Raw genomic sequence first — 24,104 nt, 5'->3', positions numbered from 1 at the left:
AGAAAAACAGAATAATAGCAAAACAGAAAAACAGAATAACAGCAAAACAGAAAAGCCGAATAACAGCAAAACAGCAAAACAGCAAAACAGAAAAACAGAAAAACATAATAATAGCAAAACATAATAATAGCAAAACATAATAATAGCAAAACAGAATAATAGCAAAACAGAATAATAGCAAAACAGAAAAAAAAAAGAACAACTAAAAACGCTTAGCAATTTTGCCAATGTATGGTGATAATTGTTTAACCGCTAATTTATACTCGCGTAGATATAATATATGCGTACACGTAAAAGAAATATATACGTAAGTATATACGCGTATATGTGTACATATATTTCCCCCCCACGCCCGTGCGCACACGTATCCGCACGCGCATGAACACGTCAGTACCTGGGTGAAATCATGCCTTTAAAAGAAAACAAAAAGTTGTATCGTTCACTAATAAGAACGTTAGGAAAATTAGCAAATTTTTTTGATGACAATGAAATATGGAAATGTTTCTTATCAAATATATACAGATATGAAAATGAGAAAAGTGACAAGTATAATGAATTCTTAAGACTTTATTTAAAGAACAATATACATTATTGTCCTATCAAGTCTAATAAAAGAAAGTTAAGAACAGAACTTATTAATTTTTTAAGGACTAACTTAAATAATGATCATATTTTTTTTAACATAGGCTTTACAGCCATTCGTCACTTGGGCAGGATTCAAAATAAAGTACTACTATATACAAACGATAAGGCAAATGATAAAACAAATAGTAAGACATATGACCATACATGTAAATATAACAATACTACAGCTATGTTTGATAGGACAAGAAGTGTATGGACATCCGAAGAAGAAAAGAATTTTTTCAAAAATAATTTACGAGTAATTAACTTCAATGTGTCCAGTGAACGAGAATGTGAGCATGTTGATATACCATATGAGGAACATTACGCGAAGAAAAAAAAAAGGTCATCTGTGTTAAAAAAGAGTGTAAGTAGGAAGAGTAGTAAGGGAGGGGAAGACCCCACGGATGGAGTAAATGCAGAGGGAGCAGCAGAGGGAGTAGCAGAGGGAGTAGCAGAGGGAGTAGCAGAGGGAGTAGCAGAGGGAGTAGCAGAGGGAGTAGCAGAGGGAGTAGCAGAGGGAGTAGCAGAAGGAGTAGCAGAAGGAGTGAGCAGTAGAAGCAGCAGCATTGCAAAGGTTGACAGCGTGAATAGCGAGGAGAAGACTCCACGAGACCGCAGTAGCGACGACACAGGGGGGATAAAAGACGGTCCAGAAAAAAATGCTAAACTTAATGGTTCTACCCAGAATAGTTCTACCCAGAATAGTGCTATTCAGAGTAGTACTATTCAGAGTAGTACTATTCAGAGTAGTACTATCCAGAGTAGTACTATTCAGAGTAGTACTATCCAGAGTAGTACTATTCAGAGTAGTACTATCCAGAGTAGTACTATCCAGAGTAGTGCTAGCCAGAGTAGTGCTATCCAGAGTAGTGCTAGCCAGAGTAGTGCTATCCAGAGTAGTGCTATGCAGAGTAGTGCTATCCAGAGTAGTGCTATGCAGAGTAGTGCTAGCCAGAGTAGTGCTAGCCAGAGTAGTGCTAGCCAGAGTAGTGCTAGCCAGAGTAGTGCTAGCCAGAGTAGTGCTAGCCAGAGTAGTGCTAGCCAGAGTAGTGCTAGCCAGAGTAGTGCTAGCCATATTGTGGGAATCCCTGAGTGCAACCTTCAAAAGCGTAGTAAGAGTAACAACATTATTTTGAAACGAGAGAATAGTAAGAATGAAATTAAAAAAGGTACTATATTAATAGCGCACCCGTTAACCTCAAGTATGTTATGGAATAAGTCGGTAATATTAATTACTCACAAAGATAAAAACAATTTAGTGTGTGGTTTAATATTAAATAAACATCCCATATACAATAATTATATGGGGGGTATATCAAATAAAAAGGAAATTCTAAGAATACTAAGTAAATTATATCTAAAAAAGAAGGAATTTATAAATAATGAAATAACGAACCATTTGGGGATAGACAAAAAGAAGAGTAGTACCATAAAGGAATCAGGCAATTGTAATCAGAATATCACAAGCGTGCATGAAACAAATAGAAACAGTGAACAGATAAGAGATATATATGATACGCATGGTAGAGCAGTGGAAGGGGAAAAGGTAATAACACCTCCCCTCGAACGTAGTAGCGGCTGTAGCAGTAATGGTCGTGCTAGGGATAGGAACCGCTGTGGAGGTAGTGATACTGGTAGTAGTGAACCCGGGGGGGACAGTCTCATTCTGGTGGAAAACAAAAGCACTGTAAAGAAAGAAGCGTATTTAGAAAAAGAATTGGATATGGAGGGGAAGAAAGGTCCTAGGTACGATAAGGAAAAGAGCAGCAGTGATGGCGGAAGTGGCAGTGGTAGTGGCAGTGGTAGTGGCAGTGGAGAGGACTTCCCCACGTTGAAGGATTTACAAGAAATGTTTTTGAGGATACAATTTAGAAGTTCGTCAAAGCATTTTATGAACAAGCGAATAAAAAAAAAGAGCAATTTATTTGTAATGATGGATGAACATTTGCTTGATATTATTACTCATTATATTATAAAATTGAATAAGGTACCTTTATATTTACGATTTCTTCCATCATATAATATTGGCTCAATGACAGATATAAAGAGTGAAATAAAAAAGCTGCAAATGTTAAATGAATTTTATAAAATTTATTTTGAAAAATATAATAAATGGAAAGTGGTTATAATAAATAATCGTATACACATATTCGATAAGGAAAAAAATAAGAAGAAATTACAAAAGACTCCTTCCAAATATGATATAATGATGAAGAGTAACAGTAACGCGGATGTGGAGAAACTAACGGAAGAAGAAAAGGAACGAATTCACAGGAGGATACAAAAATTTAAGGAAACCAACAAGTTATGTGTGGATGAGGAGGAGGAAGATGAGAGTGGTGAAGAGGAGGGGGACAAGCTAAACGATAAAAAAAAAATAATAATAAAAAAAAATAACAGCAGGATTGACAGTTGCAGTAGTAGCACTACAAATAGAGGCAAGGATAGGGGTATACTTAGAAGAAGGGGAGGAGTTAGGGACAGCGGGTATCATATGTACGATGGCAAGTATGCCAAGGAAGAAGTGGATGAAGAGGATGAAACGGGTGAAGCGGATGAAGCGGATGAAGTGGAAGAATCGGATGAAGCAGATGAAGAGGAAGAATCGGATGAAGTGGACGATGCGGATGAAGTAGACGAAGTAGACGAAGTGGATGAGATGGACGAAGCAAACGAAGATGGCGATGATGGGGGAGGGAGCGAATACGAGCAGAAAGGACAAAACAGGAGAGATGAAAAAACGGACACGTTGCAGGTTCGTGCAGAAAATGCACTAGAGGAAGAAACAACAACTGTTTTGAAGAATAAGAAAAATTTTAAAAAATTAAAGAATGAATTAAATATAAAAAGTAGGAAAACCAAATCTAGTAAGATATCATCAATAAACAAAGTAAACATAAACCCAATGAATCAGAACTATATTGTAAGAAACCCTGTAAATTTATTCTGGCTAGGTGGACCTTTACCAGGACTTACCATATTACATAACATGAAGAAATTTTCAAAAAATATTGTTGTAAATGATTTAATTTATGAAGGATATAACGAACATGTAGACACAAATTTACCTGAACAAAGCGACAGTATGAATATTGAAAATGATAAAGAGGATATAGTTCACTTAACAACTGATGCCAATTTTATGGAGTCGACGAATAACAACAACAGTATGTGCAAAAAGACGCAAGAATGGGGGGGGAAGAAGGAAGATCGATTAATAGCTTCAGATCGAATGGATTCTGATTTTGTTAGTGGTACGTACGACGGAGGTGTCTACAGCAGTACCATGTGCAGTGATAATGGAGTAGGAAGCAGTACTGCACGTAGTGATGGTACGTACAGTAATAACATTGATAATCTAAACACATATAGTAATAATCTCGATAGTAATAATCTCAATAGGAATGAGCTATATAGGAATGAGCTATATAGGAATAATCTCGATAGTAATAATCTCGATAGTAATAATCTCAATAGGAATAACCTCAATAGGAATAACCTCAATAGGAATAACCTCAATAGGAATAACCTCGATGAAAATACCCCGCGCAATGGTAAAAATGTTTGCGAGAAAAAGTTAATAAAGAGATTCATCGGAAAAGCCACTTGGGAGTTAGATCAACTTATGGAGGAAGTGAACAACGACTACTGGATAGCTTTAAATTGTGAAAATAAGGAGTTACTATCAAAAATAATTTTTAACTCAACAAATGATTTTTATAATAATGTAACCAATGACAGTAGCGGTACGCCGTGTAGCCTTTCCTATGCCTACAAAGGGGAGCACATATGGGAGAAGATACTGGCTTCACTAAGTAATGACTATGAAAATATTTCGAAGATACCGCAGACAATGATAGATAGCGTTCTGAAGGATTTCAGGGGTGCCGACAGTGAGTAATGGGTTGGGAGGGGAAAATGGAAATAGCGTAATTATAAGCGCAGGTAGGTGTGGCGTGTTTAGAAGCGGAGAAAATTGGAATACCCATGGACATATACAATATGTATATAGTATATAATATGTACGCATAAATGTGCTCTTAAATTTTTTTTTTTTTTTTTTCGCTAAACAGTTAATATACATTTATGTCGTGTGCATAAAAGAAACATACTAATAAAATAGTGGAGTTAAAGTAATTTAATTATATTTCTCCTTCCCCCTATTCGCTTTCCACAAGACCCTTAACATTGGACCTATCGGTACTTTCAAAAAAAAAAGATCTTCATTATATGTAAATGAAAAATTATATTCATCCAACATTTTTAATTTATATGTATGAATGTAAAGTTTTATCAACGCACATTTTTTGTAATGGTGATAATGAGTTCTACACGGTTGGTAAAACATTGCGCGGGTGGACGTATGTACATATATATAAGCGGGTGTATGTATGAGCGGGTCTATATAAGAGAATGAATATGTACGAACGGGTATACTTGTGAACGTACATAATTGTAAACATCTTTGTCATTATAGTGTGCATGTTTGCATACATATATTGCTTTTATTATTCCTCAACTACACAACAGTTAGAAGTTGGATGCCCCCTTTTTTCCTTTTTCATTTATCCCCTGTACTTTTTTTATAAATCCATATCTACATGTGCACACAATTTTTTATAAAAATTAACTGTGATGTGTATGTTCATTATTTATTCGTAATCTCATTAGTGAAACAATTTTTTTATTTTTATTTTTTTTTTTTTTTTTTTTTTCTTTTTGGAAAAAAATATGACGAAATCTCATACATATTATTATGTATTTTTAATTAACACTTTTACTCCTTTTAATTCTTTTCCCTTTTTTTCTATTATATGTAATTACTTATTTGACTGAAAATATATTTGCATCATTTCTTTTAAATTATTATGAATATATAAACTTTTAATTCCTTTTGAAGCGTAGTACTTGGAAATATTTCGATTCTTCAGCTGTTAAGCGGATATGCGGTTAATCCGCTAATCGGTTAAGCTGTCAATCGGCTATAAAATCTACCCAAACAGGTGTGCATTAAAAACCAGTCTATGAAAAGAACTATTTTCCAATCGTAAAATGGGAAACCTTTACAGATACACTGATGAGTATTTATTTTTCCCTTTCTCTTTTTCGTTCATTTGAATATAATTAATTCTCTACATCGAACTATCGTCATCTTCAAGGCTAACAAAATGCATCGCCTTACAGATTTTGTGAAGTGCACCTTTTCTTATGTGTGTGTGCCCCTCAAGTTAGGCAACATATATATTGGACCATATATATTATAAACCCATACACAAAAACACACGTATATGTACATAATCATATATACATATATGTATATACACATAGCGGACGTATTTGTAATTGTACAATTCAAATGCAAACATTTAAAATTACAAATAAGCACAGGATTTTAGGTTAAAGTTGTTACATTCTCAGGCGGTAGTATGTATTATTCAAATGAATACCTAGTTCCACGACGACATAAAAAAGGAAAAAAAAAAAAAAAAGAAATAGCACAAAAAGAATAATGGGAATTAACGCAATGAGCGCTGTAACAGGACAACCACCAAGTAGATTCATCATTACGTAGTTTTGGATACAATCATACAGTTAATAAATAAATAGACACGCAAGTTGGTATGTAAATTGGCATTCAGACTGGTATGAAGATTTGTAAGCAGACCGATATACAGATTGGTATGCAGATTGGTAGAACTAAATAGGAGGGAAAACAAAAGGTTCGATGGGGGAAACTCGTCAGGCACGTCCAGCAGAAACAGTTCACAGTAATATAATACCAAGGACATTTTAAAAATATGCACAAAGTTACATATATCACTTTCGGTGGTACCATGAAATAAGAATGGCATCGATAACTGTTGCTTAACATTGTGGAATGAATGGCACTCATGCGTATGCACATGAACAAACATGAGCGCAAACATACGCACAAACGTACGCACAAACATACGCACAAACATACGCACAAACATAAGCGCAAACATAAGCGCAAACATAAGCGCAAACATAAGCGCAAACATAAGCGCAAACATACGCACAAACGTACGCACAAACACACGCATAAACGCACGCATAAACGTACGCACAAACATACGCACAAACGTACGCACAAACATACGCACAAACATACGCGCATATATGTGTGTGTACACTTTTTTCTTCTTTTTTTACGCACATACTACACATTTTTTGCCTCCAAAACATTCAGAAGCACCTATCAAAAATAAGCTTGTGCCCCGAATCGAGGTATTCCCTCTTTGATACCCACAACTGTTGGAACGTTCCCAGGCTTGCTAATATAGAGCCACCTAACCATGATGAATATTTATTTTCTACATATGAAGTCATATTTAAAATTTTTAATTTAATGGATTGAGTAAAACATTCTTTCTCTTTTAATGAGTTATATAAACGTTCTATCAATCCAGGGAAAGAAGAAGAACCTCCTGTTACTATTATCGAATGTAACAAATCTTTTCTTATGTCAACATCGGACGATAAAATGCAATTTATTATGGACTGCGGTAATCCTTTAAAATTATTTTCTAAAGGTATACTCTTAAACAAACATTCACCTATGTCATACTTATACTTATCTATATTAATTTTACATCCATCAGGTAGTTCGAAATATTCTTCTTTTAATGGATCGTTCAAATCGTAATTCCGCGTTTTCTCATTTCCCTTCTCCTCTGCAATATTGCCATTGGAAGAAGCATTGGCACTTCCCGCAGCCGTGATAAGGTCAGATGCGTTAGCATTGAGAGAAGTATTATTAATAATGTTAGCAGTGTTAGTACTACTATGTACATTCGTACTACTAGCAGCAATAGCACTGCTTTTAGCAGTGGCATTCGCGCCCCTGGTACCAAGGTTTGTATCATTGTTTACTCGAATTCTACAAACAGTTTCCTTCATATAACGAACGATATCTAATATGGCTTCTTCTCTATATGAACTATGAATGTTTTTAAATAAGTCAGAAGACATATTATATTTATTATAACTAGTACAGAAATAGGGAATAATATTGATATGATCTTTTTTTAATGTTTCATAGATTAATTTATCAAAATAATTACCACCTATGTTATATTCTAAAGAATTTTTTTGTAATACATATCCTTCATATACTGGATTAATATCTAATGAACTAAAACCTATATCAATAACTAATGAATTTGATCTACCTAAACTGAAAGATGTCAATTTTGCCTTTTTTGCAAAATATAATGCTGGAATGTTATACTTTTCAAACAAAATTTCAGTCATTTCTTCTCTTATTTTATTATGATGTATATTTGATTCTGATAACAACATTGGATGTTCTTCAAAATTTAAATTTAACCCACCTAATTTAATAGAATCTATAACTTCATCTGTACATTCATATACTCTTTGTACTTCTACCCCTTCAATAGCATACTCTAACATTTTTTCAAATACATCACTATTAAGACTTACATTATTATATTGGTCTCGACAAAATAGGGGTTTCACTCGTACATGTTCTTTTCGGTTATACAAATTTAGGGGAAACATAAGATCATTTATCCCTCTATTTCTACTGCGGCCTCTTCCACCAATGCCAGGTACGCCAACTGTACCACTCCTTTCGCTTCTTTCCCTTCTTCCACTTCTACTACTACTGCTACTATTGCTGCCATGGGCATTACCAATACCATTACTACAAATAACATTATCATTATTTGCACCTCCGTTTATACCCATCACGCCCTCTTCAAATATACACTCTCCACATATACTATTCAAAAATATTCTTGGTGTGTCTTCTTGATTATGTCCTATTTTAGATGTACTGAACCCCAAATCAACTACAAGTGCCGATATATCTTCGCCACCGCATAACAGATTCTCATTAACATCATTGTTCGTTGTCATTTTTTTACAATTTATTTTAAATATATTGCGCAGATTGGCTCTTTTGATGCGTAAAGGTAACACACTGAACAGTATGGGTACATGTTTTATTTGTGCATATGTGTATATATGCTGACAAATTGACTGCTACCCCGCCCCAAACCCTTTTCGCTAACTTGGTTCTATTCTGAAAGAAGTATATGTTATATATCACATAAATACGGTATTTCTTTATTTCTTCTATATTATTAAATTTTCTTATATTTTTTACATTCGCAGTGTATGTACTCGTTGCAGTTTTCTATATTTTTTTTTTTTTTTTTTTTTCTTAAATATATATATTCCCATATATCATGCATTAACATGTATATAATATGAATATATATTAAACATATACATTATTGTCAATGTGATATACAGGTATTAACTTAAATTGTGCTGCTCAAGAAAAACTCATCTCTTTTTATTAATTCTGCATAAACATTATGATGATAAGGAAAATGAGAATATAGCTCTTGTAGTTTACTTTTCTCAAACCCTTTTTGCCAAGGGAACGCTCAAATGTGAAGCACAAAAAAGAAAAAAACATATAGGAAGAAAGTGCTACATATTCTCTGAACAATAGTTTTAAAAAAAAAAAAAAAAAAAAAAGGGAGAGTAATAGTTGTAGCTATAGTTAAACTAATATTTAGAGTGATCATGATTCTCAGAAATGAAAAGAAGCGTCAGTAAAAATAAGGAAAAAAAAAAAAAATAAAATAAAATAAAAAAATAAATAATAAACATTCATAAAAATACCATTCGAGAGCTTATAATCTACCATTATGAAGTTCCATTTTTTTTCCTTTTTTTTTCTCCCACTTTTTTGAATTAAAGTTAACCTCATTAGTATTTACGCGCTGCTTAAATGTTGTAAAAATGTATAGGTTCACGAGGATCATGAGCGAGTTAAAAATGGCAAAAAAACTGGAAGTATGCGTACATACGCATATGCGCAAATGTGTTGTACTGGAAAAACTGAATTATTGAAGAATTGCTGCCTTTTATTACTTAACAAAACTTTATACATACATAAGCGAAGCGAGATATAGACCTCGGCCAGGATGTCAAAAGTGGAAAAAGAAATAAAAAGCGAAGAGAAACACACAAATGCACAAACAAATGCACAAACAAATGCACAAACAACTGCCCAAACAACTGCCCAAACAACTGCCCAAACAACTGCCCAAACAAATGCCCAAACAAATGCCCAAACAAATGCCCAAACAAATGCCCAAACAAATGCCCAAACAAATGCCCAAACAAATGCCCAAACAAATGCCCAAACAAATGCCCAAACAAATGCCCAAACAAATGCACAAACAAATGCATAAACAAATGCCCAAACAAATGCCCAAACAAATACACAAACAAATACACAAACAAATACACAAACAAACGAACGAGCATACAGGCAATTCTGGATTTCTGTTTTTCAAGGACTCAAAGCCATTTATGGGTGTATGTCCTTCTTTTTTTTTTTTTTTACATTTATTACGAGCAAGGGGAATACATGGTTTGTACATTATTTTTCCTTTGTAAATTTTGTCTATACTCTTGGCTTGAGACCCAGAAATGTTCAAAGAAAGAACTAATTACAACCTAGTATATAAGAATTTTCTTCATTTTTGGAAAAGAAAATTATATCTATGCCAATACCGCCCAAGCAACGAAATATTTTTTTCATCTTGAAATATATTTCCTTCATTCATTTTTAATCCACTTTTTTCTAACCATTTATTTATTTTTTTTACCGTTTAACTATTACTCCCTACATGAAAACAATGTATGCGTTTTTTCATTTAAAAGGAAATCAAAATAAAAGTAGAAGAGCAAGAAAAGACGCATATGCAGCTCCCTCTTTTCCCCCTCCATTAAGTAATGCCTCTTTAAAAGCGTATCAACTATAGTGCTTTTTTTTTTTTTTTTTTAATAAACAAACATTAACACGTTAAACCAAAGAGTATGGATAAATATAAAAGAATATGATTCAACCGTAAAATTCTCTTACAAATATAGAAGTCATTTGTTGGTCTTATCGTTAGGACGCCTTTCCATTATATTTGTCCCTACATTGTTCTTCTTATTTTAGGGCGTCGACTGTTTTTCCGTAAAACGCATTTTTATATAAATTAATGTGTATAGCAAATTTCGTACGCAGAGAGAAAATGTATATATATATATATATATATATATATATATACTTATGCATATAGCTTATATGCCAAATGATTTTTTCGAAAGCATAGCTTTTCTTCTATTTTCAACTCGATAATACTTTTGTTACCATAACAATCAAATAGACGAAAAGAAAAAAGGGAAAAAATTATTAACACCTGTATGTACATATAATTATTAATACACCACAGTTTAGCATTTTTCCTTTTTATAAGAACATATGGAGGTTTGATGGATAATTCAAAATATCTGTACTTTACAACTATTTTATTTTAAGTGCGAAAAAAAAAAAAAAAAAAAAAAAGATAAACAGATGGATAGATAGATAGATAGATAGACAGATATATGGAGATGCTTCATTTTAAATATATTTTGCAATCGTTTAACAGTATATAGGAGTTGTGAAAAGGAGTTTACGACTGGCATCTTATTTTAATATATTTTAAGCTCGTTTTTCCCATTTCAAGTATAATTTCATTTAATTAAGATGTGTATATATATAGGCGATTATTTGCTGTTAAAAGGGGAAAGCATTTTATTATTTAGCTATATATAATGAAAATTTAAAAAAAAAGGTATGAACAGCCGTTGCCACTTTTAGTTCGCTAGTTTTGATGAATTCGATGAATCTGCTTAATTTGCTTAATTTGTTTATTTTTCTAAGTTGGATTATATCCCCCTTTTTTCTTATTTTATTTTATATTATTTTATTTTATTTTATTTTTTTTTCCTTAGAAGACAGGAATATTATTAACTGTTCAGGAAACTTTTTACCAAATTGAGGTTTTAAAAAAAAAAAAAAAAAAAAAAGGCAATCTGCTGTACGGTCAATCTGCGGCCTTTTTTTTTTTTTTTTTTTTTTGCAGCTTTAAATACACTAAAAAACTTAGTTTAATTATGCATATATATACACATATATACATATATAAGTGCAAGCATTTTGGCAGATTGAAACTGAAAAACGCTAAAGAGTCATTTGTGTGCACAGTTTAAGACCAAATATATGTTTATGCTTATACAGTTTTATTTTACATTTTATGTATATCTATTTAGCTCGCCCAAAAATAAAAATAAGAACTGGAAATTTGAATTAACTTTAAGTATAGCATTTGTATGTTAACACTTTCATCAAATTAGTAAATAGACAATACGTCCGAACTGATCATACACCAGTGAGCAACACGTTTTTTCAGTAAAAATATGGTTATATAGTAACTACTCAAATATATGAGATGTAAGCCTTTTTATTTTTTAGTAAAAATAAAATATTTTAGAACGGAAAACGGGCAGAAACATTTAAACGTGCTTGTATGCGTGCGTATGGATGTACGTATGTATCTATCTATATCTATATACATATATACATATGCACATATGTATATGTTTCCAGGTGTGAATGTTAAGCCCACTTGATGCCACTATGAAGTCCACAGACATACATGCACATATCAGAAATTCAGCTTCCTCATTTTTTTCATCAAAAAAAAAAAGCATAATTTTATCAAATGAAAAAAATGGCTTGTCTAATAAGAAAGAAAATTATCATAAAAATTCAAAAGAGGAAGGGAAAAACAAAATAAAAATGAACACAAAGAAAGAAACAGAAACAAATATTGTTAATAGAATAATGAAGGACAAAAATGTAAACGCAAGAAATCAAGTAAGAGATAAAATGATGGAGGGCGAAAAAAATGTTTGTTCAAAAAAAAGAGAAAAAGGAATAAACAATATTTATTATAATATTAATAATAACAGTAATGATGTCGATGATCCAAATGATAAAGACGAATTGCCACCTTCAGTTGAAATTCACAGAAATAACTGTGGTGTTAATTTAACGAAAAAAAGAACAAATTTGAATAGAATTAAAAATTCAAAAAAACAAACTGAACAGAATAAGGAAAAATCGTTTGAAAATAATAAAGTGAGAATAAACAATAACAGCTCAAATGCCGCTGCTGCTACTACTATTACTTCCGCCGCTACCGCCACTGCTGCTACTACTACTGCCGCTATTACTGCTACTTCTTCCCATTATCAAAACAGAAAAATTGGTAAAGGTAAAGCCAAAATGTCAAAATCTTTTCAAGAGCTAAATGATCGTAAGCTAACACCACCCTGCAGTGAAACGCAATCTAATAGCCCAAGGATTTTTTCAAAAAATGATGATGATTACGACATAGATGTGCATTATGATGAAAATGGAATGGAAAAAGAAGAAAACATAAAAATTAAAAAAAAAAAAATTTTAGAAAAATATAGTGATCTCTTTGCAGAGTGTATAAATAAAATCAAAGCATTAGTAAGGAGCAGTACTAATGAAAATTTAAATGTGAAAATGAATAGAAAAAGCATATATAATTTTTTGAAAGTATCATATAAATGCTCAGATTATAATTATGCCATCGTCTGTGCGATACTTTTGTTATTAGACAGATTAAATAACCCAGAGGAAGAATTAAATGAGATGGAAAAAGAAGACTTAGAAAATACTCTAAGAGCTTATAGTTACCACTGTATGATATCATATAGACAAACCTTTAAGGCGTACCATCACCACAGTGATAGTAACTATAATAACATGAACAGAAGCAATAATGTGAATGGTGTTAATAATAATAATAATGCCCTACCAAAAAAAGAAGCGAGTGAGGAATGTATCATGGACCCAGTAAAAAAAAAAAATATATGTAACAGTATTCGGCTTAAAATAAAAAATGATTTTCTTTTAAATTGTGAAGCTCTTATAAACATAATAAACCTGATCTTTAGCACAATTGATGAAGATAAAAATAAATTTTATTATATTCATTTAAATGCAAATCAGTATAAAATAATATCCGATATAACTGAGACAGGCGTCAAATATAAATATGAGCATTTAGCTAACGAAACATATAAAAAAGCCTATGACATAGGACAAATATATTTACAACCAGTAGATATTAATTTCTTACAGCTAGCTAGTCATTATATAAACTTTTTATATTTTAATTTAGGGTATGAACAAAAGGCTTTACAAATCTCTATTGAAGTTTTTGACAATTCTTGTAATTTATTAGAGCATATAGAAAATACTGAAAAGGCATACAAATGTTCACAAATTCTGACCAAAATACGGTATAATATAAAACTGTGGTCCAAAAAAATTAATAAAAACAGTATTCTGCTCTTAACTTTTTAGTAGACAAGGAGCAGGTGCGTCCGTACGCCGGGGGTACACGCATACATACGCACATACATAAGTACATACGTGCACACATCCACCCACACATCCACCCAAATATACATTCACAAATATATATTTGTATTTGTTTACACGTATATATGTTGGACGACCGAAAACACTAAAAATATACATACAGTTTCTAAACAAAAAAAAAAAAAAAAAAAAAAAATTAATATTCATAATAACCCTTTTATTGATATGTTTCCCACGTCATTTCGTTTTTCTCATTTTGCTCCTAATTTTTGCCGATCCTTCCTTAAGGAAAAGTTAAATGCTTATCATCCTACCCTCCTGTGCAACATTTACTCGTTTTTTCTGATTTTTCTTGTTGTGCACATGCAAGTATATGCACAGATATATGTACATGTATATGCACAGATATATGTACATGTATATGCACAGATATATGTACATGTATATGCACAGATATATGTACATGTATATGCATATATATATGTAGCACCTTCCCTTTTATGGTACTCTTTAAATACTACGATCTACATTTAAATATTTTTCAACATATTTGCATTATTTCAATTTGGTCTTATTTAATTTTAACTTAATTCTTTTGCGTGCCGCTCGAACATGTCAAGTCTCCGTAAGGACCAAACACAAACATAAATATATATGTATACACACACATATACACATATATATATATAAATATATATGTATACTCGTGCGAATTGGCAGTTTTTTTTTTTTTTTTTTTTTTGTTTCTTAATGTGTGCAAATTTAGCCATTTCGACAAAAATCGGAAGAAAAAAAAAATAAAATATTACATGTTAATAATATAACGTGTTTTCCTGAGTGTATTTACCTGACTTAATCATGTAAAAAGCGCATTTTTAAGATTAAAATAAATACGTAAAATTGGAAGATTTATATTTACAAGTTTTTAAAACATCCATTAATCAGATATTAAAAAAAAAGGGAAATGACAAATTTGTCACTGCGAGCAAATAAATAAATGGTCCATTCTCTAAATTGGTCTACAATCTATTTTTCTCATTTGTCCTCCACATATTTCTCCCCGTTACTTTCGTTGCATTTGTCAAATTCCTCCGATTCTCCCTCCTCAACTCCTATCTGCTTTTCTCCACTGCCTTCCCTTAAGTACGTGTCTGGGTTGACGAAGTAGGGGATCTTTCCTTTGATCCAGTCACTTATGATAATTTTCGAAGCAGCGGTGATATCAGGTTGTCCACCCTTTAGAAGCTTTCCCATTTTTTTGGCCAAAATTTCAAGGAACTCCTCTGAATTTTCGAATGTTAAGTCTTGTGGTAGTTTATAAATATTTAATATATATTTTTTGTTAACAATTTTTAAAATATCATCAATATAAAAATGTGGGTTGGTAATTTTTTCAAGTCTCATAGTATTCCTAATAATTTTATCAGAATCTTCAATATTGTATGGTACAATTCCTGGAGAATCAATTAAATATATCTTAGTAGTCAACTTTATGAATTGCCAATATTTAGTTTGACCTGGTACAGAAGCTGACACACAAACAACTTTTTTTTTTAGTGAATTAATTATAGCACTTTTGCCTACATTTGGATAACCTATTAAACCTATATGAATATGCTTCTTTTTTTGATTTTTATAAAATTGAGAAAACTGTCTAATAATATTAAATAAATCATCTTTTCCAAATGGTTTATTAATACTTGCATGATATGCAATAGTGGGATATTCTTTTGAAAGAAGCTTTATCCATTTCTCTGCTACTGATGTAGGTATTAAATCAATTTTGTTAATAAGTAAAATAATATGTTTATTTGATCTATGTTTTTTAATATTTTGTTCTACTCTTTTACATCTTGTTCCAACTGGATCTCTTGCATCTAATACTTCTAATATAATGTCTGAACTGTCTATTACTTTATATAACTCAGTCCATATTCTTTTGGATTGACCTATTTTTAATAATTCATCTCTACTATATTTTTTTTCTCTTTCTTTATTTTTATTTTTTTCTTTTTTTTCAACTAGGGATGTATCTTTTTCTGTTTCGTATTTGCACAATTTCCTTTTAGCATTATTTGCAAATTCTTCCATAGTACATACATTTAATTTTGGTTTTTTTCTTTTTTTTTTTTTACTAAATACATCATTATAATTTTCAATTCTTAACAAATTTTCATTTTTATATTTTTTGGTTACACAATCCTTTTCATCCTTTAACAATTCAAATGGTATTTTTGACCTTTTAATAACAATACTGAATGGGTCATGTGTACATTCTTCTAATTTATTTCGAAAAATTTCCAATTTATTCTGACTAATAATTCGTGAATTGTTAAACCATTTTATATTGGGTTCTATTCTTCTTACTTCGTTAATTTTTTTGTTCATTTTTTTTAAATCCGCTTTCTTCCTATACATTTTTAAGCGTTTCTGCTTTTCCTCCTTTTTCTTTCTTTCATTTTCTTTACTTATCGAACGACTGTCAAGTTTTACGTTGCTCACGTTGCTCCGAGCAAGTTTTAGGTTTTTCAACCTCAGGTTTCCCCTCCTCACCATTTTTCACGCAACTGAATGACTGACACTTCCAATGGGTGGGAGTATATATATGCACATATATATATACACATATATATATACACAATATATATATATATATATATATATATATATATATATATATATATATATATATATATATATATATGTAACATGCTCATACATGGGGGTATTTGTTACATCACAGTAACCACTTACTCCTCTGCGTACTTCGACTGTACAATCTTTCTATCAATATATTAAACTTCGCTTTGAGTTCAAAAGTTATTCAGTTTGTATTTTTGCTATTTTTATGGTATTTTTTTATTATTTTTTTTTTTTATTAGCTCCCAGAGTATTAGCACATTTGCATCATCATAAGGAAGTATATATATGAGTACATACGTACATATATGTACGTATATTCATATATATGTAAATATTGAACGAACTGCTAACTGCTTTAGTGACATAACGTTAAATCAGCGTTTCTAATTGGTAAACTTTTATGTGTTCGACGTTTTAAAATTTTGTTTTTCCTTTTGCCTTTCCACACTTAACATTTTCTTTTTCTTTTTCTTTCTCTTTTTCTTTCTCTTTTTCTTTCTCTTTTTCTTTCTCTTTTTCTTTACTTTTATTTCTTTATTTCTTTCTTTTCTTTTTTTTTTTTTTTCCTTTCTTTTCTATTATTTCCGCTAAATTTTATCTCTTTATTTTTTACTCTTAATTTTTCCACTTTTTATTTGTTAGTTTTACAAAAATGAGGGGTAATGGAGAAGAATTTTGCCTTCTTTTTTTTGTTGAAAAATTGTATTTGCTTATTTTTGAAAGTGATCCTTCTGAATATACATGCATACGTACAAGTATATGTAAATGTAAGTATATTTATGTACATATTTTACATATTTTTTTAACGGAAGCAACGTTCGTTCCAACGACCCAAGGAACCGTTTCCCAAGCTGCCCATTTATTTAAAGTTGTACATATTAAAAATAAAAAATTTGAAAAAGGGTATTACTTACTACTGCTTAAATTTATTAAATATTTAATTCATGAAAAACGGGAAAAATAAAGTCCCACGAAAAAAAAGATTACCACGAAAAAAGAGAACCACGAAAACAAAAGAAAGAAAAACATATCTCCTACTCCTGTGATAATAAAATTTATTTTCTTTCATATCCAAAAGGACAAACTAGTATACACTACTTCACATGTTTGTGCTCGTATAAAATTATGCGAGTCTGTGTGATATAAAGTAGAATGTCCTATGATTATTTTTTTTTATAAACTTGTAAAGCTTCCGAGTGTGAACAAAACAAACATTTTGCTCAGTGAGTTGACCAAGTAATATTCCGCATTTTTACTTTTCTATGTAAACGTGTTTGTTCTTATTTACATGTATATATATAATATAATACATAATGTGCAAAGGCAAAAAAAAAAAAAAAAAAAAAAAAAAGTAAAAAATTTAAAAGTATAGATCCCATTTTTGCTAAAAATTCTTTTTTTTTAATTTCTCTTTTTTTTTTTTTCCGACATATGTAAGCATTTTCAAGATTAATTTAAATTTTGCATAAAATTCTCTTTTGAATAAAAAAATTTATGGCAAGAATGATACAATATATGTTTCTTTTAATTGAGCATATTTTCATTTCATTCGTATTCCTCTTATATAATTTTTTTTTTTAGCTAAAATTTATGAACAGTTCATACAAAAATAAAAAAAAAAAAAAAGGCAAAAAACTGTACAATCATTTTTACCTTACTAATATAAATTTATGATTCGTGGGGCATAAATTATTCTCATTTATGGCTTTTAGAAAGAATGTCTGAATTTTTTTTTTTTCGCAAAAAATTATGAACAGTTCACGTAAAATAAAATAAATACATATATATATTTGTATATGTACGTGCGTAGGTATATAAATATCACCTGTATTGTGGCAGATTTTCTTTTTGTTGCTACTACAGTAAAAGCCCATTTTTGAACGAAATATACATTAACCGTATACTTCATATCCGCATTTCTATTATTTTGAGGTACTTTGAAAAATTCAGATTAAAATTATTGTTGAACACTGTATACTGTTTGCGGATAAAAGGAAAACCTGTGCGCAGTGAAGTTAAGCGTATTTGTGCCATTCATACGTACGGATAAGTATGCATATATACGCATGTGTATGTGCATGTGTATGGTCATGTGTATGTATATATGTGTATGTGTATATATGCATGTGTATGTGTATATATATATATATACGTTTATGAATAAATTCCCTTCTGGACTGGAGCTACCTTTACTTTGTCATATATCATGAGGATAACTTCTCATTTTGTTTGGTTAAATTAGTAACAATGTAACTGCAGATTAGGTTAAAAGTTCCGCCAGAATTATAAACACATGACTAAAATATAGTTGCACAGAAAATGAGAAACTAAAAGAGATTGCAAAAGAGTTGTATGTACGACTTTTATGTATAGAATGGAATAGCTACCTCTAAAATATACAGCAACTACACATATAATAAAATTAAACTGGTAAAATATAAAAAAAGAAGAAAAAGAAAAAAAGATAGATCAAAAAAAGATAGATCAAAAAAAGATAGAACAAAAAAAGATTGAACAAAAAAAGATAGATCAAAAAAAGATAGAACAAAAAAAGATAGAACAAAAAATGAAAGAACAAAAAAAAGGAAAAACAAAAAATGAAAGAATATAAACAAGGAAAAACAATATGCACTTTCAAAGCACGAATCTTGCGAAACAAAACAACTTTTATTTACATTTTTGCAAAAACTGAAAATTCACATACTTCTTGCTTTTACTTTCTCACATAACAATATAATTATAGTGAAAACATTTCGACTAGTTCTGAATAGTTAAGCAAGAATTTTTGTTTATTCATTAGGGAACAAATTCTGTCTTTTTCGCTTTTTTTTTCTAAAAAAAAAAAGCAGCAAACCTTACATGTCCGCATTGACTGCTTAAAGCACCTTAAAATGTAATATCCATGATTTTATTTTCTGTAATTTCACTTGTTCTTTATTGCATAAATATGCAGCACTGAAAGTACATGTGTGTATATGCGTGTATATACGGATATACGTTGTATGCGTGAGTATGTATACATGTACATAAGCGTGCGTATAAAATTACCCATACAATTACAGTGTCTTCTTCTCATTCTACATCGTTCGCATACATTTTTTCTTTTCTTTTACAAAAAAGGAAGAGAAAATTTTTTAATTGTCTCTAGGTAAATTTCCTACTCGTTTAGTGGCAAAAAGGAAAGATTTACGAAAGTCCACGTATTATTTTGATGTACTTTTAATGCATTTTTCTTAATAAAACAAAAAAAGAAAATACACATAGAAATGTGAAAACCTGAAAGAATAAAAAAATTAGTACCACTTCTGCATCACGCACATTCATTTACCGTAAAATATTTTATTTTATTTTTACTTTTTCTTCATTTATTTTTATCGAATTTATGTACTTTCCAATTTTCTATATACGCGTTTTATTCGCTCTGTGTTGAATTGTAAATGATGAACACAAAAAAATAGGTTTTTTGTTTTTAGTTTTTCCTCACGTTTTTTGTTTGTTTGTATACCACTTTGCGCAACTGTTTGCCAGAATATATACTCGAATGTTTGTTTTTAAATTATATGTTATATGGTTATATATATATATATATATATTTTTTTTTTTTTTTTTTTTTCTAGCCAAACTAGCCATTGGGGGGCAGGTCAGAATATTTAAGTTTATATTTTATCATTTTCAGATTAATGCGCATTCAGCTTGTCACTATTTGGTGTTCACCATATGTTCTTTAGCACTTTATTTTTAGCCATAAACATTTAATATATAACTTTGGACATTTCGTATTAATTTAGAAAAAAAAAAAAAAAAAAAGGTACAAATTAAAACGTAGCAGAATATGCGAAATCGAAATGCTTTTTACATATTTAAAACCTATATGTTATTGCCTCTCGCTATAACAGCAGTGTGTGTTAGTAGTCTATGTATATGCACACCCTCGTGCCCATGTATATCCATATAGACACATACATACTTATGAATGTACATATGAATGTACATATGAATGTGTATATATATATTTATATGCTTACTGCTTGTCTTCCATATTATATTTCCGTACTTCCATTTCTTAATTAAGATTTTTTTGTTTTTTTTTCCACATCAAATATATTTTTGTTTTGTTTAAACTTTTATTTACTGTGGACTTATACCACACCCTGGTATTACTGATGACTCACTTGTCTTTATTTTTTTTGTACGTATATATAAATGCAGACAAACTCCAAGGGTTAGGAGAAAACGTGTTATAAATTGTTGTTACGAGTGTGCACGCGCGAATATTAAATACATACACGTACAAGTAAGTGCACATTTACATATAAACGCCCACTTACCCCACCACGCACACATATATATATATGCGCTGCATAATAGGGGAAGCTGACTTGTACAGGCAAAACTTCTCCCATTTTAACTAAAAATAAATACACCCACAATACACACACACACACACACATGTTTAGACGCTCCTGGGTAACAAAAGATGTTTAAAAAAATTCACCTCAGCTTGAAGAAAAAAGAAAAGAAGGACATGCATTTACACAAATTAAAAAAGATATATTCTCAATTAAAAGTTATCCGATATTTTATGTATATACATAATGATGAAATTAAATATATTTTTATTAAGTTGTTATACAAGAAACTTTTTCACTCGAAAACCATTTCTGCTATTATAATAGATGACCTGACCTTGTTCATAAAAAAATGTAGGGACAAAGTTGTAATTGATGGAAATACAATAAGTGAAAAATCTGTTTTAAAAAATTCTCAATGTGATGAAGTATTTAGTATTTTAAATATAAAGACTCAATTAAATAATCATTTAACGTTTTTAATTAAAAAAATTAGAAATTCTTCTTTGGAAAAAGAGGGAAGTTATAAGAAAGATTATGTCTTGAAAAACTATGATACGAAGAGAAACAGACATATTTTGTTAGGTGTAATTAAATGGTTGTTATATAGCTATCGAAAGAGGGAAAGGTCAAAAGTGAAAAGGGATATCAGAGTAACTGAAGAGGAAGATCGAATAAGCGGAAGGCGGCTCATCTGGATGAGTAACAAAAACGACGGTTTTTCTCCGTCATATGGGCATAAAATAAGTGGTAGGAAAAAAATGAGTAAAAATTACCTGAATGGATACAGGATAAATAACAAAATAGGAAATACAAAAATTTTAATGGGAGCGGTAAAAAGTAATTTAAAGGTAAACAAAAAATGTTCAAGAGAAAGGAGTACTACATGTTTAAGAAATAGTAACAAGGATTGCTATTTTTCTATGGAGAAAAAGAATATAACAGCATGCTATCCGTACCTCTCAAAATGTACGGATCATGATGTTTTTTCTGGTAATTTATACCAACATGCTCTTTACCCTGTTAAGGTAAAAAAGGAGTTGAAAAAAGCGAACATCTCCGAGTTTTATACAAACAGTATTAATTTAAAATCTGACAAGTGCTACATTCCAAATGATAATAATTTTTCGAGTAATTCTTTTTTTAAAATTTTACTTTCATGCAATGGTAATGGTTATCTCTTAAATAATAAAAAAAAGCAAAATAATGTGGTTGTCAATGGAGAGAGAAAACACTTCATATATGGTAAGAACTACCTTGACAGAAAAATTAGTACCACAATGAACATAACAAGTAATAAAAAATTTTTTAAAAAAATATTTATAAAAAGCCTAGAATGTACAAGTCATCCATATATATATAACTTGAACTGTCGCACTTGCCACTTTATATGTTCAATCAACAAAACTTACAGTATTATCAAACGTATAAAATGTATAGAGCCATGTTGCAATATTGGCTGTAAAAAGATTTTCAAAGAGTGGGTTAGCAATTCTTTTATTTTAAATTCAGGTAAGGGGAAAAATTGGCATATTCATCCGAGGAGGTACAAGAAAGAGTTGGATAAAAACGGTAAAAAGGGAGGAACAGAAAAAATGAAGGATCATACTGAAGGAAGAAAAATCGATAGAAGTGAATTCCCCGCTGACTGGGCGGATGAAAGAAGCGAAAATAGGGAAGAATACATGGCAGAATATACAAGAAAATATACGATAAAAAAGACGTGTAAAAAGATGAGAAAAAATACTGGAGAATGTGAAAAAGTTCATATAAGCCCACACACCAGCAACAGCAATGATAAGAAGAAAATAAATTGTACGTTGAAGAAAAATGAAAACAATAAGAGGAGCTCAAAGAATGAACACGAAACAGTGGAAGCATATTTAATAAATTTTTGCAGAATTAATAGTAACGACAGCTTAATAGAAGTAAATCAAAGGATAAACGGAAGGGAAATCGACAGAACGAACGAAAGGGAAGTCGACAGAACGAATGAAAGGGAAGTCGACAGAATGAACGAAAGGGCAAACGAATGGACGAACGAAAGGGCAAACGAATGGACGAACGAAAGGGAAGTCGACAGAGCGAATGAAAGGGCAAACGCATGGACGAATGCATATAATGAAGAACTGAGTTATAGCGAATTGGATGTATACATGGGAGAGTACAGAGAAGGTCTAGGGGGGTCCTCTATGATGGATGATATCTCAGATATGCAACCAATACATTTAGCAACAAAAGAAGGTAACATTGAGTTAGTAAAAACATTTATAAAGTCAGGCACATATATAAATAGTAAAACAAGAATAAGAAAATTTACACCATTACATTTATCAGCCTCGAAAGGTGATATCGATTCAGTTAAATTTTTAGTTAGTAATAATGCTGATATAAATGCATTGTCATCTGATAATGAAACTCCCCTATGGTGTGCGTCTATATCAAATCATTTAGAAGTTTGCAAATATTTTCTAGAGAATGGTGCATTAGTTAATTTAAATTTAGGTAAAAAATATGACTCCCCTTTACATGCTGCATGTATGATGGGTAACTTTGATATTGTAAAATTGTTAACTGAAAAAGGAGCAGATATTACATGCTTGGATTTAAATTTATTGGAACCACTTCATTATGCTTCCTTTGAAGGGCATAAAGGTATTGTGAAATATTTAATTTATAAACAAATTGAACAATCATTGAGTAAAAAAATGGAAGAAATTGTTAGCATTATGAAAAAATATAATGTATACATCAAAAATTTAGAAATGCATTATTATTTGAAATATAAATCTATTTTTAAAAAAAGAATAACAAGTAAAGCATTATGTTGTGCAATAACTTCGGGAAATTATAAAATTGTTGATGTTATTTTAAAAAAAGGAGCTGACCCAAATTATTTTGATGCACGCTTGCAACTATTTCCAATTCATGCTGCATCCATAACTGGCAATATCAGAATATTTAAAAGTTTAATACAAAGAGGAGCAAATGTGTTTATGAGAACTACCTGTGATAACTTACCCATAGATCTTACAGAAGATAACGAAATTAGACAATTTACTTTGCAATACTCAAGAAAAATTAATTTAAGAAATGCCTGGATTTTAAGGATAAAAACAAAAACTCACATTTTTTCACTTTTGACGTATGACTCCTTTTACCATCTTTGCACTTTCTTTTAA

The 24,104-nt window shown here is 30.6% G+C and overlaps 5 protein-coding genes across 5 annotated transcripts; 3 read left to right on the top strand and 2 right to left on the bottom strand.

Moving 5' to 3' along the window:
• Nucleotides 1–406: 406 nt before the first annotated feature.
• On the top strand, nt 407–4,528 carry MKS88_004995 (uncharacterized protein; the record flags this gene model as incomplete). The annotated part of the gene is made up of 1 exon (XM_067218215.1): nt 407–4,528. The coding sequence occupies one exon, from the start codon at nt 407–409 to the stop codon at nt 4,526–4,528; it is 4,122 nt and encodes a 1,373-aa protein (XP_067071371.1).
• A 2,306-nt stretch (nt 4,529–6,834) lies between these two features.
• MKS88_004994 (actin-related protein ARP4) lies at nt 6,835–8,532 on the bottom strand (the record flags this gene model as incomplete). Its single annotated transcript, XM_067218214.1, has 1 exon — nt 6,835–8,532. The coding sequence occupies one exon, from the start codon at nt 8,530–8,532 to the stop codon at nt 6,835–6,837; it is 1,698 nt and encodes a 565-aa protein (XP_067071370.1).
• A 3,592-nt stretch (nt 8,533–12,124) lies between these two features.
• MKS88_004993 (14-3-3 protein) lies at nt 12,125–13,912 on the top strand (the record flags this gene model as incomplete). Its single annotated transcript, XM_067218213.1, has 1 exon — nt 12,125–13,912. The coding sequence occupies one exon, from the start codon at nt 12,125–12,127 to the stop codon at nt 13,910–13,912; it is 1,788 nt and encodes a 595-aa protein (XP_067071369.1).
• Nucleotides 13,913–14,965: 1,053 nt separating this feature from the next.
• On the bottom strand, nt 14,966–16,486 carry MKS88_004992 (nucleolar GTP-binding protein 2; the record flags this gene model as incomplete). Its single annotated transcript, XM_067218212.1, has 1 exon — nt 14,966–16,486. The coding sequence occupies one exon, from the start codon at nt 16,484–16,486 to the stop codon at nt 14,966–14,968; it is 1,521 nt and encodes a 506-aa protein (XP_067071368.1).
• Nucleotides 16,487–21,050: 4,564 nt separating this feature from the next.
• Nucleotides 21,051–24,104, top strand: MKS88_004991 (ankyrin-repeat protein; the record flags this gene model as incomplete). Its single annotated transcript, XM_067218210.1, has 1 exon — nt 21,051–24,104. One exon carries the CDS (start codon nt 21,051–21,053, stop codon nt 24,102–24,104), a length of 3,054 nt encoding a protein of 1,017 aa, XP_067071367.1.

This window comes from Plasmodium brasilianum, chromosome 13 (assembly GCF_023973825.1).
Source record: "Plasmodium brasilianum strain Bolivian I chromosome 13, whole genome shotgun sequence".
NCBI lineage: Eukaryota > Apicomplexa > Aconoidasida > Haemosporida > Plasmodiidae > Plasmodium > Plasmodium brasilianum.
Note: the sequence above shows the minus strand (reverse complement) of the source record. Positions and strands in the feature narration are given on the sequence as shown.